A 13,901-nucleotide genomic window follows, 5' to 3' on the forward strand; every position below is an offset into this window, starting at 1 on the left:
TAATCTTGTAGTAGTCATTTGCATACCTATTTATTGTAGCATCAGTAGTTTTTATTTAATGTTCACAGAACCGTGTATTGCATGTGGCTTGACATTTGTCAAGAGAAAATACTTAAGGCATTCTGATAAATAATGCAATATAGCTTAAAGTATAAAGTGACATGTGTTTCACAGCGTCTGGACAAAGTTGAAACTAGAGCCCAAGTGATGAACTGACCAGCAAGGTTTAGCTTTACACAGACATAATATTACCCTAATGCTGGCCGATTAGTAAAAATAAATTGTATTATCGAGATGCCCTGACCACTGACAGGTGAAGTGAATGACACTGATTGTTTCTTCATCATGACACCTGTTTAGTGAGGTGGACATACTGTATTAGGCAGCAAGTGAACATTTTGTCCTCAAAGTTGATGTTAGAAGCAGGAAAAATGGACTTGACAAACCACTGTGATGGCGAGAGGACTGGGTCAGAGCATTTCTAAACCTGCAGCTGACCAAACCTGGGGCGTTCCTGGTCTGCAGAGGTCAGTATCTACCAAAGGTCCAAGGAAGGAAGAGTGGTGAACCAGCAACAGGGTCAAGGGTAGCCAAGGCCAAGGGGAGGAAGGATGGCCCATGTGGTTTTCTTGTCAAATTTGGGAGATTTTTTTTCAAATAAGACTTTTAAGGAAAACTTAAGGAATTATTGGAATTTTCTTCCTGAATGTTCTGTAAATTTTCAGAAATTTGGGGATTTTTTTTTTTTTTTGCTGTATTTTTGGATTTTTTTCGGACAAGGAAACAATATTTTGCCTGTAAATGCGGACAACAGGAGGGTTAAAAATGCCAATATGTTTCTCATCTAAATCCAGTATCAGATGGGCTCTAGCTACAACTACACAAATACTGGTTCACAGAGGAATATGAGTAGCCTAGCCGCGCTAGACAACCCACGGCAACGAATTTAATTCTCTGCCAGGGTGGGTCTAGTTACCCTCCATAAGGCTCGAGGCTGGATTCTCCTAAAACTGGCCGGACCAATCACCATGAAGTGTAGAGTCAGAAGGCGGGCGTAACTAAGTGACGACAGAGGCGCGACGATTCTGACAGAAACAACCGGCGCACAATAAACAGTTATCTTTCGACTCGGCTTTGGCCACAGCCCTTAAAGATTTGAAGCTAAAACTCAACTTGAAAGATAAACAAAGGACGGCACTGAAGTGTTTCATTGAGAAGAAAGACATATTTGGACTTACGCCAACGGGATATGGCAAATCCTTAATATACCAGTTGGCTCCGCTGGTTGGGAAGCTAATGGGACTTAGCCACAATCCGCCGGCGCTCTAGGAACTACGTCAGCCTATTCGTTGCGCTGATTGGTTGTATACCTACCCAATTGCTGCAGAGTGATTTGAAAGACAACCTTTTAGCCCACCTCCCTCCCTGTCGAGCGGTCCTCGACCCTTGTGCCTTCAGAACATGGGTCTAGCGCGGCTAGGCTAGAATATGAGGCCAATGTAATTTGCTAGGTAATTGTTTTCAAGCTACATGCACATTTTTACTGCTTCTCATGCAAAATATCCCATATCAGTTTTTACTGATTTGTTTCGTGCCTCCACAGATTTCTTTTTTTCAACTTTATGACACTTTCAGTTGTCTCCTCGTGTTTCACTTCAAAAGGCACACAAGTCTTCATAACATATTAAATCCCTGGACTTCGTAGATATGTTCTGTCTTTAGCGGTCAGAGGAAAGAGCTGTCCTCTGTAGATCCATCCCACAGTGCGCTGCATATCCTCCTGGGCCGGTTTGACTGACCCAGCATCCACTTCCTGGCCTGCAGCGATCGTGACGGCTCATGCTGGGCTGTTAGCTGTCCTGTGGGGTTACTGTGTTCATGATGGTCATGTGTGTGCTGCTCCCTGTTTGAATGGCTTTCTGGCATACTATTTTGGTCTTGGCTTTGAGTAACAAGGTTAGGCTCTCTGTGGTTATTTTCATTGTCTGACTGTTGCTTAGGATTAGGGCTTTGTCTTTGTGGCTGTGAAGGCTGGATTTGTTCTTGAGAAATAAGGGTTAGTTCCTGTTTGTGAGCGGGAATTTGGTGGTTGTTATTTTGCCAGAAGTCTCTACAGAGATTCTCTAACTCCGAGAGCAGAGGCAGGCCGATGTCCAGGTTCATCAGCAGGTTGTCCAGCCACTCCTCCATCTTTGAGAAAGTAGGACTGAAAGGAAAAGGGTTGAAGTGATGAGAAGTTGTGCAGCTTTACATACTCTGCTGCATATACTAATACTACCTAGTTAGAACATATCAGTTTAGGCTGTGTAATGCATTACACGGTACAGTACTCAGTGTTCCTACAGCGTGGTGCAGAAAGAAATAACCTGATTATATTCTGTCTATAGGGGTAGAAAAACAACATCATGCCACCACAGCACTTTGGTATCATCAGGTGGAGTTGATGAAAGAGTGATTGACATTTAACCCTCCTGTTGTCTTCATTTACGGGCACCAAAAAGTATTGTTTCCTTGTCTGAAAAAAACAAAAAATTCTAATTCAATCCAAAACAATTCTCAAATTTTGTAAAATTTGCCTTCAGGATGAAAATTCCAATAATTCCTTAAAAGTTTTATTTTAAAAAATCCGCCAAATTTGGCAAGAAAATTCTTGAAAACATTTTCGAAAAATGAGTAAAAATCTTCCAAAAAAATTCTAAAGTGATTACATGTATATCAGTAAAACTTAAAATATTTTCTTTTAGAACATTCACAAAAAAAATCAACCAAAATCCAGCGAATTTCACTGGATTTTGGTTGATTTTTTTGTGAATGTTCTTAAGAAACATTTTTACCATTTCTTTTTTTCCACCAAACAGTGTTCAAAGATTTCCCAAAAATGTTGAAAATGTGGACATCAGAAGTTTCACTGTGAAAATATGTTTTTCTTTCCACATTTTCAAACTTTAAAATGGGTCAGTTTTGACCCGCAGGACCAAACGAGGGTTAATGATGGGGAAATTAGAGCTTAATTAGCAGTGGCAGCAAATAAAACAGAGTTACTCGGGCTCTGTGTAAGTGAGCAATATTTACACAGAGCTCATATTTAGCATTACATAGCATGAAAATTTATAGTTGTGGTGGATTTGTGCAATTACCGTTTATCTGTGTCCATGTCACAGCAGAGGACAGCCAGTGGCAGAAAGGCAGAGGGACACTGTGGAGGGTGGTACTGCTGCAGGAAACCAGCTACATTCAGCCCAAAGTCATTTGTCCGGGGAAGGTAGTCCGGGTCAGCACTCACTCTGCCTATTATCTGAGGGAAAACGAAGATAGATACATACTCAGCTTTAAAACTGATTTTTGACTAATGATGAATTCCTCAGATTAGTCAGGAACCACATCATTGTTTGAATTTTTAGAAGACAAGTGCGTAATACTTCTTACCTCGCATATCATGATACCAAAGGAAAAGATGTCCACCCGTTCGTCGTAGCTCTTCCCTTAGAAGTGCAGAGGAACAACAGGAAATAGTGAAGCAAGTTTGGAGATGTTGAAGCCCAGTGTTAAGATAAGATGAGACAAGATAATCCTTTACTGCTCTGTTACAGCAGCAACATCTTTCACAGCAGCACTAAACCATATGTACAGTAAAAATAATAATCATAATAAAAATAACATGTACAATATATACAAGAATGAGAATGAAAAATGAATAAATACAGTATTGCTACACTATAAATGACAGCAGCATGAAGTGGCTTGTGGAATAAATGTAACTGTAGAAGTGCAAAATTCCAGCAGTGCAAAAGTAGAATATATTCTTATTAGATCTGCTTCTCAAATACAAAATATAATAGGGGTGCCCCAATGGCTCAATTCAGTGCTTTTTATTTATTTGTATTATTTGTGTCACTTTCCTCCCAAACTCCTTGAATCATAATCAGTCGTAATATGCCAGTGCATTTACTTATGTAATTGATATAAGAAAGTAATCAGGTTTCCATTGATTTTTCTCACTGTGTCCTTCAAAATGAAATTTAGAAAGTGTAGTTAGGACTACTGAAGGTGACACTTGTCAGATTGAGTGTAGGTGCTGTCTGGGCGCTTTGTTCACAAATGGACAGTTTCCTGCTGTAACTGACCGCCTGACATCTTCCACACTCACCATGGATCATCTCAGGAGCCATCCAGTAGGGGTTTCCGACCACAGTGTACCGCTTTCTCCGATCAAGCCTGCGGAGCTCTGACAGCGTTCCCTTGGCAGACCGCTCCAGTGAAGACGTTCTGCTCTGGTTCCTCTCCTCCATCACCAGCCTCGCCAGTCCAAAATCTGCCACGACCACAGACTGGTTCTAAGCAGGAAGAGAAAAATCAAGCAAGGTTAAGACATTTATTGTAGTTTCACAGAGAGGTTTTGCATTAGTTGTTTGCTGTTGTTTGAAACAGTTATGTGCCACAAGGAAAAGGTCACTTTAAGTTAAAATGATACAGTTAGATGAGTTAAATCTATGAATGTGTTGTTACAGGTTGCTTTTTTAATTAAAAACATAAAACCTTGGAGCAAGTGAGACTGGCAATAGGTGGATGATAGTTTTGCTTATGAAAATTGAAAAAAAAATCTCTTGAAATGCATACTTTCAAACAACATACTTTTTATTTCTTAAATACTCGTTTAATATTCAAGAAATAATAGTAAAACATTCATATAACTGTAGCTCATGGGTTGTTTGCACAGTAGCATTTTAGTTACATGTTTATGCTATGGTCTTTGGTCATTAAAGCTTCAGTGCAAAAAATTTACGTATAGTTGATCGTCAAAGGTAATAGGCCAGCACTATTTATATATATTTTTATAATTGCTCATTTATACAAACAACCAATCAGTGTTGCATTGATTTTTCAAACTCTTTGTGTTTTGGTCTTTGCTTTTTAAATCCTGAGTGTTGTAGGGAGGTTAAGTGACTTTTGACTTCAGGTCATAAAGCAAAGGTCCCCCTGGGGCAGCTGCGGACGAGGCCTTAGAGAATCCAAAAGGACACATGGACTTTTTCCTGGGCTTCCGCCTGGGTCTGTCACTGCTGACCAGTCAGAATCTCCTTTAGTGGTACCAGGCATTAAAATGAACAAGAAATTGAAGGAAACAAGGGTGGTCTAATAGTCTTTTCTATGACTGTAGTTATGAACTTGTTGCCTCACTACTCAGTTTCTCTGCATCCATACTACACATATTCAGCATTTTAAGTTATTATTTATTATTGATTTTGGGAATCGACTGTGTTTTTGGCATGAGATTTTTTTTTTTTAAATAAATTGCTCGTCCTGGACCAATCAGTGCTGCCGTTGTTCCGCTGCTCTTTATATAAGCTCAGTGCTGTGTCTTACCTTTGAGGGGAAGTTGCGGCTGACTTCACTTTTGGAATTACACACAGTAAGAAGATAAATACTTTCAACCAGTAGCATTGGTTTGTTGTACATTAAGTTGTTGACATGTGAAGAGTTGCGTTTTGTCGTGTTTGAGCACTTTTGGACTGCAGTTGGTCCGGACGAGCTAAGAGGTTAATTTAGCTAGCCGGCTAATTTAGCTAGCTAGCTAATTTGGCCTCTGAACACCTGTGTTAATTACTGCCGAGGCTGTCCGTCATTATTAGCATGGGCTTCTCAACCTGTATCTCTCAAAAACGTTATTTCACTTTGAAGTTAACTGAAACCCATTCACCTGCACTGGTTTGAATTAAACCGCTCTTAACATTGCACAATATTGTGCAACTTTACCTCTGATTTTCCATAATTTCCATGCACACCCTCTCTCTTCAACTGATCAAATTTAGTACAGTATGTAAAGCGACTTTAGTAGTTTATAAACTAACAACTGGCCATTGTATTTATTTATTAAGTAGTGTATTTGTAGTACAACACAAGATGGCATGTTCCACTTGTACACATATGGGCAAAATTCTTGGTACCCCTCGGTTGATGAAAGAAGAACCCACAATGGTCACGAAAATAATTTGAATCTGACCAAAGTAATAAATAAAAATTCTATTTTTTAAAAATAAACTCAAGCGAAAGCAGCTAGTAGTTTTCCATCACCAATGGTGGAAAAATACAACCTCTAATGTATTCAGAGGAAGAATTACAATCTAAAAAAGAAAGTCAGCAACAGGACATTTGTCATAAGCAAGTGTTGACAGTATTTGTGTAATTACTCTCACCGCCACATGTTCTGCACTGCAGATTTAAAAGTACCGGTAATAGAAAAATATTTGACAGACTTGGTAGATATCTGGTCACTTTACAGTAATTTCACATGCGTATATAGTATCACAATAATATCTACAGTATCTGCTACATAGTGTTTTTGAAATGGAGACATGTAAAGTGGAAAATTGGCATTTTTAATGCATTCTGTGCATTTGATGGAAGGACTTGTTTACCTCTCTGACCAAACAGTTGTGTGAGTTTAGGTCTCGATGGATAACATTCATGGAGTGTAGATATGCCTTTGAAGGAGAGATATACACATTAAGCAAATATTTTTATGACATTATATGATATTTTGACTGTTTTTGTATTTTCGGGGTGTTGGCCAAAGAGACTCACCATTCCAGCTGCAATGTCTTTGGCATAACCAACTCTTATATTCCAGGGAAAATCCTTGTCCTACAACAACAGCATTGTGACTAACACACTGTGTTTGTGTACTCTGATGTTATTCATTGAGAAATAGAAACATTTATATGAACTCACCATTTTCGTGATGGTCTCTCGGAGAGTTCCTCCCTGGATGTACTCAGAAACAAAATGTATCCGTTTGTCTTTATAAAACAGTCCAATGAACTTGAGAACATTGGGATGGTCAAGGCAGCGCATCACCTTCACCTGTACAAATTAAGAAGAAAGTTGGAACAACATGGACAAACATGGAATTTAGATTTAGAATATATCTTTTCAATTAGCGTGCATTATATCTTGTGTATCTCTATAGTAGACTTCTAAAGATATCGACTACCAACAAGTGTTGATGAATAAGGATGTAGTCATGTGGTGCCGTGGCTTAGTTGGTTAAAGCGCCTGTCTAGTAAACAGGAGATCCTGGGTTCAAGTCCCAGCGGTGCCTTCACAGAATGTCCCTCTGGGGATTAATAAACTATAAGTGCTGTAAAGTTAACTCCCAGCTACTTATATGTTCAAATGTGTCCCTTTCTGTTCTGATGATCACTTACCTCTTTTAAGAAAGTCCTCTGCGTCTCTTCATCAGACCTTATCAGCTCTTTCATCACCATCACCTCTCCTGTCTCCTGATGAGTGACCTTGAAGACAGCAAGTTGATCACAATGCTGATTAAAATCTGTCCTAGAACGAAATTGTCAGTTGTGACAAAGAGTGAAAAAGTATCTGGAGTACCTTGACAGCCTGTCCAAAGCAGCCCTTGCCAAGCACTTCTCCATGGATGAGGTCTGAAGGTCTGAAGATGCGGTGGGTTCGGTCTCCAGGGTCTACACGAAGTGACTCTGAGCGAACCATGTCTCTCCTCTGAGATAAAAGCGACAATGCTCCAGGTGACAGGGGACACTTATCGATACTACAGCTGCGCCTGAGAAAGAAAGAAAACCAGACTTAAAGAGACAAAACCAAGGAAACAAAGTAAAGTGTCGTTCACCACTCACAGAATGTGTCTGGATCGCATTCCCGTAGTTCCTTGGTTCTGTGGTGGGGAGAGGCTCATCTTGATTTGTTCATCGGTCTGCTGCTGTGGACTCGGCTCTTCTTCCAGGCTGGGGAGTTTCTGAGTAGAAGAAAGTTTTTCGCGGACACGGGAGTCTGGGTCTGTGATGTTATCTGGGGTGGTGTCTGAGAGAAGGAGGTCAGGAGGAGACTGTGGGTTGTGTTCGATGGTTAACTGCAGGGGTCTGCTGGTGTCCTGGATGACATGGTTTATCTAGAGCGAGGAACATTACATTAATCACTGTGATGTTGCTGTTGTCTTTAAGCCATACTGAAACCACTTCTTTTTCCCCCCATCTGATTACTACAGAATCAATGTGTTGTTTAAGGCCTACCTCGTCTGGGGAAATATTGCGGACTGGGATGCCATTGACCTCCAGTACTCGATCACCCACATGAACAGAGGACAGCAGGTCATCGCTGAGGACAGCTGAGTCTAACCTGAGGCAGAGGAGCAGTGATTGAATGGGTGGAGGTAAGACAGGAAAGGAGGACAGGTTAGAGGTTAACAGTAGCCAAATGCCAAATTCATTCTTATTAATGCCTTAAATCCTGACACTTACTCTGTCACAGTGACCAGAAGGCTTTTGTCTTGGCTGAAGTCAGTGGCGACAGTTAGGCCTCGTCGACCGACTGCATGGGGAGGGAGAGACACCAGCGCCACCATGTGGGGACTCTTGGTGAGTGGAGAAGCTGACCTCACAGTTGATACACCCTGACAGAAACAGTGGCCACTGCAGAGACAGAAAGTAGATATTTGAATAGATATTATTAAGTAGATATTTGGATTTTTGGAACTGATATATATTGGCAATAAAAATCAAAATCTTGTCAAAACTTGGAGTAAACACGAGCTCAAAACTTTATTAAAAGACTTTTGTGTATTTCCCTAATATGTTGGACTATGTTTTTAAAAAAATCCTATAGTCTTGATAGACTATTTGCAGGACATAGCTTGAGATCAGAGTGGTGACTCCACATAAAGAATAAACAAAATACCACATTTGAAATCAATTTGTTCTATTGGAAATTGGTTTAGAAAAAGTAATGCTACAAGTGATCCAAAGAATACTTATTATCAGATTGGATAATATCCACATCACTCATGTTGGCTTCCTACATACAGTGACATAGAGGATTTGTTTTGCTTACCAGTAAAGTTTAGAACGTTCAAGAAGTGTGTAGGTGTCTCCGTCTCCAATGACCATTTCACAGCTCATGCAGGTGAAGCATTCAGGGTGGTACTTTTGCTCTCCAGCTACCTGGTAAAGCAGGGGGACAGTGTGGTAAAGCACAATGCAGGGGACAGAGGACTAATACTGTTTTTTACAAGAGGACATATGGTAGGTTCAGCTTGAGCAGCTCTGGAATACAAGTGCTTTTTCTGTTCATTCCTGCATAAAGGCTGTTTCTAGAGGATATCCTGTAGTGTGAGTCAAAAGAAAAAAAGCATTTACTTTCATAGCAGGAGGAAAACCAGAGACAGGAAGGCTTTGAATGTGTGATCAGTCAGTGTAGCATGCTGCGATTTGGTCTTGTTCTGATATTTGGTTATGGTCATACTTCTGTCTTTGAAAATTGCGTAACGCACATTTGATTTGTCTGTCCATTTGTCAGTTTGAACAACTGGTGGCTTTCAATGATCAATAAAGCAGCTATTTTTAATCCAGCACACCCACTATCAATCAATTTGTCACTGGCTGAGTTCAAAATGTTTTTAGGTGAATGTTTCAGTAAAACAGAAAGGTGACTTTGGTTTGGGACTGTCTTTTGTATAGAGCTGTTGGATTGTGAGTGATTATAATGAAATGTTAGCCGGTACCACCACAGAATAAGGCCTGAGGGGAAAGTGGGTCAGGAAATGAGTCTTTCCTCTTACGTAGTCCAGAAGTGCATGCAGTCAGAGACATTATGAGGGAAAGACGAGCCACCTAAAGAATCCTGAATAGAAATCTGTGGGAAAATAGTGGTGGGTGGTGAGATTTGCCTATAAGAACTCTGGTACAGTGAAGTGTGTAGTCTGCATATGTAATGTTAAGGTGATGGTAAGAACAAGTTTACTGTGCTGTGAAAGTGCGTTATTTCTGCGTCTGAGCGACTGTATGATCAAAATAACATTGTGAAAGCAACATAAATTATTAAATTCCCTCATCAGCGATTGATGTAACCTCTAAAAAGTCATCTGTTAGTTTAAAGTGGCATATTTACAAACTTTTTCTGTGAAAAGAAACAGTTATTTAATTCCTTAAATTGGCTGAGATGCTTGTCTGTAACGTAAACTGTAAAAGTGGAAATGCTCAGCCATGTTGCTGCTCTTTTTGCTCATAATGTATCCCCTGGCATATAAAAATACCATATGGACATGCTGACAAGGCAAAGAGACTTAATTTTCATTGAAGGTGGTCTTTAAATCCTTCGTCTTATTTGATTGAATTGGAAAAGATTGAAAGCTTTACAATTTTAACAAACTTATTTTTCACCAGAGGAGGTCAAAATCATATTTGCCCTTATTGTTTTCTTCACATTTTGATTCATGAACGCTTTAATATTCTAATGTCACCATAATGAGTCCTGTTGCGATGGTCTCTTTGCAGCCATGGCAGTGTTCTCCATAACGGGACCAGTAGTGCTTCTTACAGTAGAGCTGTCCCTCCCTTTCATAATACCAGTGAGACAGGATGCAGCCACATTCACAACACCTGCGGAAAAGGAAAGCAGGGAAGAGAGAGGAAACAATGAGATAATAGGAAGAAGAGAAATGTTGTTTTCGGTTATGCTGTAACACTGTAGATACTTCAGAGGTGTGTTTGAACAAAGTAACGCGAGCCCAATCAGCGATGGAACACTTGAGACTTGCGAGGAAAGTCGACACGTTAGATCGTCACACACGGATCACACTTCCAGGTCAGCTGGACCACAAATCATTGTCTTCACTTTAGCCTATTTTTAACACACAGGATACTCTTTCACTGATACCCAGCTCCTTTCTTCTCTCGTTTTGAGTGACACTCTGATGCTTGTAGTCGTCACATAGTTGAGAATGAGACACACTGGAGGAAATAAAGTTGTCTCTGCTGCACGGATCGTATTAAGATGATGCAGAATGTAGACGCCAAATTGCTGATGTCACGGTGACAGAGAGCCTATTGAGCCAGGAGCCAAATTAATGTTGCGTCTTACAAAAGAACTACTCATGTAGGGTCACTGGTCAGTCACATGTCTTCACAGAAACACTGCAATTTGTTTTTGGTTCCCCATGGGCACACCCACTCAGGATTGCACAAGAGAACTAAGGAAAGTGCAAACTTTATATCTGTTGTTACTTAAAAAGCATTTATTCCTGAAATGCAGACAAGCACAGGCAATTTTTGCCCTCTAAAATCTACAAACTGAAACTTCCCTGACTAAAAAAGAATAAAACTTATGTCCAACAAAACCCCTGCTTCCTTATCTCTCCAACACTACAACCGGAGTGGGAGGTGACTTCCTGGGCTGAGTACTGATCCATGTTTCCTCTCTCTCAGCTCCAGCTGTACACTAAATGTCAGACTGTTCTTACAATAAAGAATGAAAAGGTTGCCTTATGGTGAGATCAAAGGAGTTCGGGAGGGATCTTACTCAACCTTCCTTCACTGTCCTTGATGACGTGTGATGAAAGCATTTCACTGTGATCACACATTCATTTTATTTAAAACGTGTTTGCTGATAATAGAGGATAAGGGATTGTGTCATCAGTGTGGTCTTAGAATTTTGTAGCACAGCTTAAAGACATACACCCTCTGTCAAAAGTTTTGAGGCACTTTCTCATTCAAATAAATTAGAACCCGTCTCAAAACTTTTGACAGGGGTTGTAATAACTGTGATTCTACTTGTAAATATTGGTACGAATGCTATGGTGATTTGCATCAGAGACAGAGTCCCTAGTGTGAAAGCTATACTCAGTTGTTCTTCTCATTTTTCTGCAGTTTGTGCTGTTTGTAATGTTAAAACTTTTCACTTCTTTTTGTGGCTGAAAATACACGACCTGAGAGGAGGATAATTTTTTGTAGCAGCACAATAGGGCATGCTGTTAGAGATCAATTTGACCTGCTTCTCGTTCATTGCTGAGGAAATAATTAAGTAATAAAACTGTCAGACAGCTGCAGGTTTATTTTTGACCTCCTGTCTTTGTTATTGTGCTGCTGGCGACGGATGTGGAACCTTTCAGCTTCACATCTGCGATTCCGCTTAAACATCTGGTCATAAGAAAACCCTGGAATCAGCCCAGACAAACATCCAGAGAATTTATCCTCTCTCTGTTTCTTAGTGCCACCCATCTCCTCTCATTTCTCTTTTTCTCCACCTGGAATTGTTCCTCTCATCTGGCTGCTGCTGTGTTATATCTCTCATCTTTAGCCAGTAGTTAACCTTCTCTTTGTTCGTGTCACTAAAGGTGGAGCTTATTTACGTAACAGCATATTGTGTACATCAAAAAATGTTTTATGACGTCAGGACCAAAACATAGGTCAATCTAATGATGTTTTTGCCAGCCATGGTTTCCTCTTTCTTCTGTCTGTTTCACTCTGACTCTCTTCCCTTCAGAAACAACTGTTTAAAGGAAATATGCTTTTGATCTAATTGTGTTTTGTTGGATGTTTCCTCACCAACACTATGCATGTTAAGTATTTGTAGGTTACTTTGCGTCTGTGTTTTAATATTGACAATACTGGCAGCTTGGATGGAAAGCAAAGGCTTTAGATTCATGGTTTTAGATTCATGAACTATTCACGCGAGTCCTCCTAGCTGATGTGAAAGTAAAGGCAGTCTGTTGAAGCTTGAGTTACTTGTGGGTCTGTTTGAGGAAGTATACATGCAGCAGTGTGCTACAGTTTGCTTATATGTTGTTTTTTGTCTTACTTTCACTGACACTTTTGTTCTCTTTCTGTCCTTCCTTTCACTATCAACAGCACATACACCTCACACTAATTAAAAACTCTTACCGTCCTTTCATTCCTCTCCGAAACCTCTGGTCCCGCCGTGACATTCTGCTCTGCCAGTTGACTGATAGACAGCTGTCAGACACAATCCACCCAGTTAAGAGAGGAGCCTGTTAGCCGTGTGCTCTCATGAGCTGATCATACATATACTTCACTGAGACCGGCAGCAGGCGTTGGCTTTTATTTTTCTACTCTCTCTCTCCCCATGCATTCAAAGGCTTCCTGTGCATGCGACTTCCCTCTGTAAAGCGCAGAGTAGCTGTGTGAGAAAAAAGTCTGACCCACTGACACCAGCTGGCCAGTTTCCCCCTGCTGGCTGCTGAGAAACAGACCTATCCCAGTATAGACGTTCTGCTCCGCCCTCCCCCTCCTGTTACTCCTAGTATGTGGACTTCTGCAAGATATAGTTACACGCCTCTGCAGAGTCCACCAAATTAAGCTCAACGTGAATCTAGATGGGCGTTCATGTGAGTTGAGACATGTGCATGGTGAGTCTGTGTCTTTTGAAATGAGTCCTGTTCTCATCAGCGCAGGCATAATCTCTTTATGTATGCCCCAATTACTGCACTGTCCAGATCCTACACTAAAGCACTCTATTCATCACACACAACAAAGAGGCAGGATTCAGTTAAAACGGAAGTATGAAGACCAGCTCCGAATGAGATGAACAAAACCACTGAAACTGTTAAGTAGAACGTTTTAACCCTCAGAGTGTCCATGTGACTAACAGCAGAGGAATAAAAATAGTCCTCTGGCAGGGTGTTAGATTTTAGAGCTGAATGATATATAGGGAAAATATGGATTTGTAATTTTTTTTTGACAGATATTGTACTTTGATTTGCAGTGCACTTTTATTTAAAACGGAAAATATCTAAAGTGTACCCATCACGCAAGTAGTGAATGAATAGGAAAAATCATTACCACAACACTTAAAACCCTGCATCAGTCATGCTGCAGTATGTACTCAGTGTGTCTATTAAATGAGATGATTTATGCTAGTTGAACTACATGCATGCCTGTACTAAATAATATGCTTTAATTGATGGGCAAACATAAACAATCCCTGAAAGTTTCAGTCTGTTCAATTAAGTAAAGTACAAATTGCAGAACGTCTTTAATTGTTTAACTGCTACACCTCACATACATTGAATTGCAGCTTTTGTGATTTACTATTTGCTTTTTTCCAAATTGCAATTTTGATTTGAAATTGAATAATTG

General features: G+C 40.2%; 1 protein-coding gene and 1 non-coding gene across 2 annotated transcripts; one reads left to right on the plus strand and one right to left on the minus strand.

The window, feature by feature from the left end:
• LOC110946130 (LIM domain kinase 1-like) lies at positions 1–12,966 on the minus strand. Its single transcript, XM_051937528.1, has 15 exons — positions 12,687–12,966; positions 10,268–10,406; positions 8,860–8,969; positions 8,271–8,441; positions 8,043–8,148; positions 7,650–7,921; positions 7,387–7,576; positions 7,206–7,292; positions 6,730–6,861; positions 6,583–6,642; positions 6,417–6,482; positions 4,148–4,334; positions 3,427–3,482; positions 3,138–3,295; positions 1–2,206 (listed from the first exon to the last, which is right to left on the minus strand). The coding sequence occupies exons 1-15, from the start codon at positions 12,728–12,730 to the stop codon at positions 1,726–1,728; spliced, it is 2,259 nt and encodes a 752-aa protein (XP_051793488.1). The 5' UTR covers positions 12,731–12,966; the 3' UTR covers positions 1–1,725.
• trnat-agu (transfer RNA threonine (anticodon AGU)) lies at positions 7,026–7,099 on the plus strand. The gene has a single exon. It is a non-coding gene; the product is annotated as a tRNA-Thr (tRNA).
• Positions 12,967–13,901: the final 935 nt, after the last annotated feature.

This window comes from Acanthochromis polyacanthus, chromosome 17 (genome assembly GCF_021347895.1).
Source record: "Acanthochromis polyacanthus isolate Apoly-LR-REF ecotype Palm Island chromosome 17, KAUST_Apoly_ChrSc, whole genome shotgun sequence".
In the NCBI taxonomy this organism is placed as follows: Eukaryota; Metazoa; Chordata; class Actinopteri; family Pomacentridae; genus Acanthochromis; species Acanthochromis polyacanthus.

Excerpts from the sequence above, each read along its gene's own strand:
- LOC110946130 (XM_051937528.1), bottom strand. The coding sequence starts at position 12,730 with ATGTCACGGCGGGACCAGAGGTTTCGGAGAGGAATGAAAGGACG. Across the intron at positions 6,862-7,205 it reads AGAGGACTTTCTTAAAAGAG|GTGAAGGTGATGCGCTGCCT; the intron begins GTAAGTGATCAT and ends TAATTTGTACAG. Across the intron at positions 6,643-6,729 it reads GAGAGACCATCACGAAAATG|GACAAGGATTTTCCCTGGAA; the intron begins GTGAGTTCATAT and ends CTGTTGTTGTAG.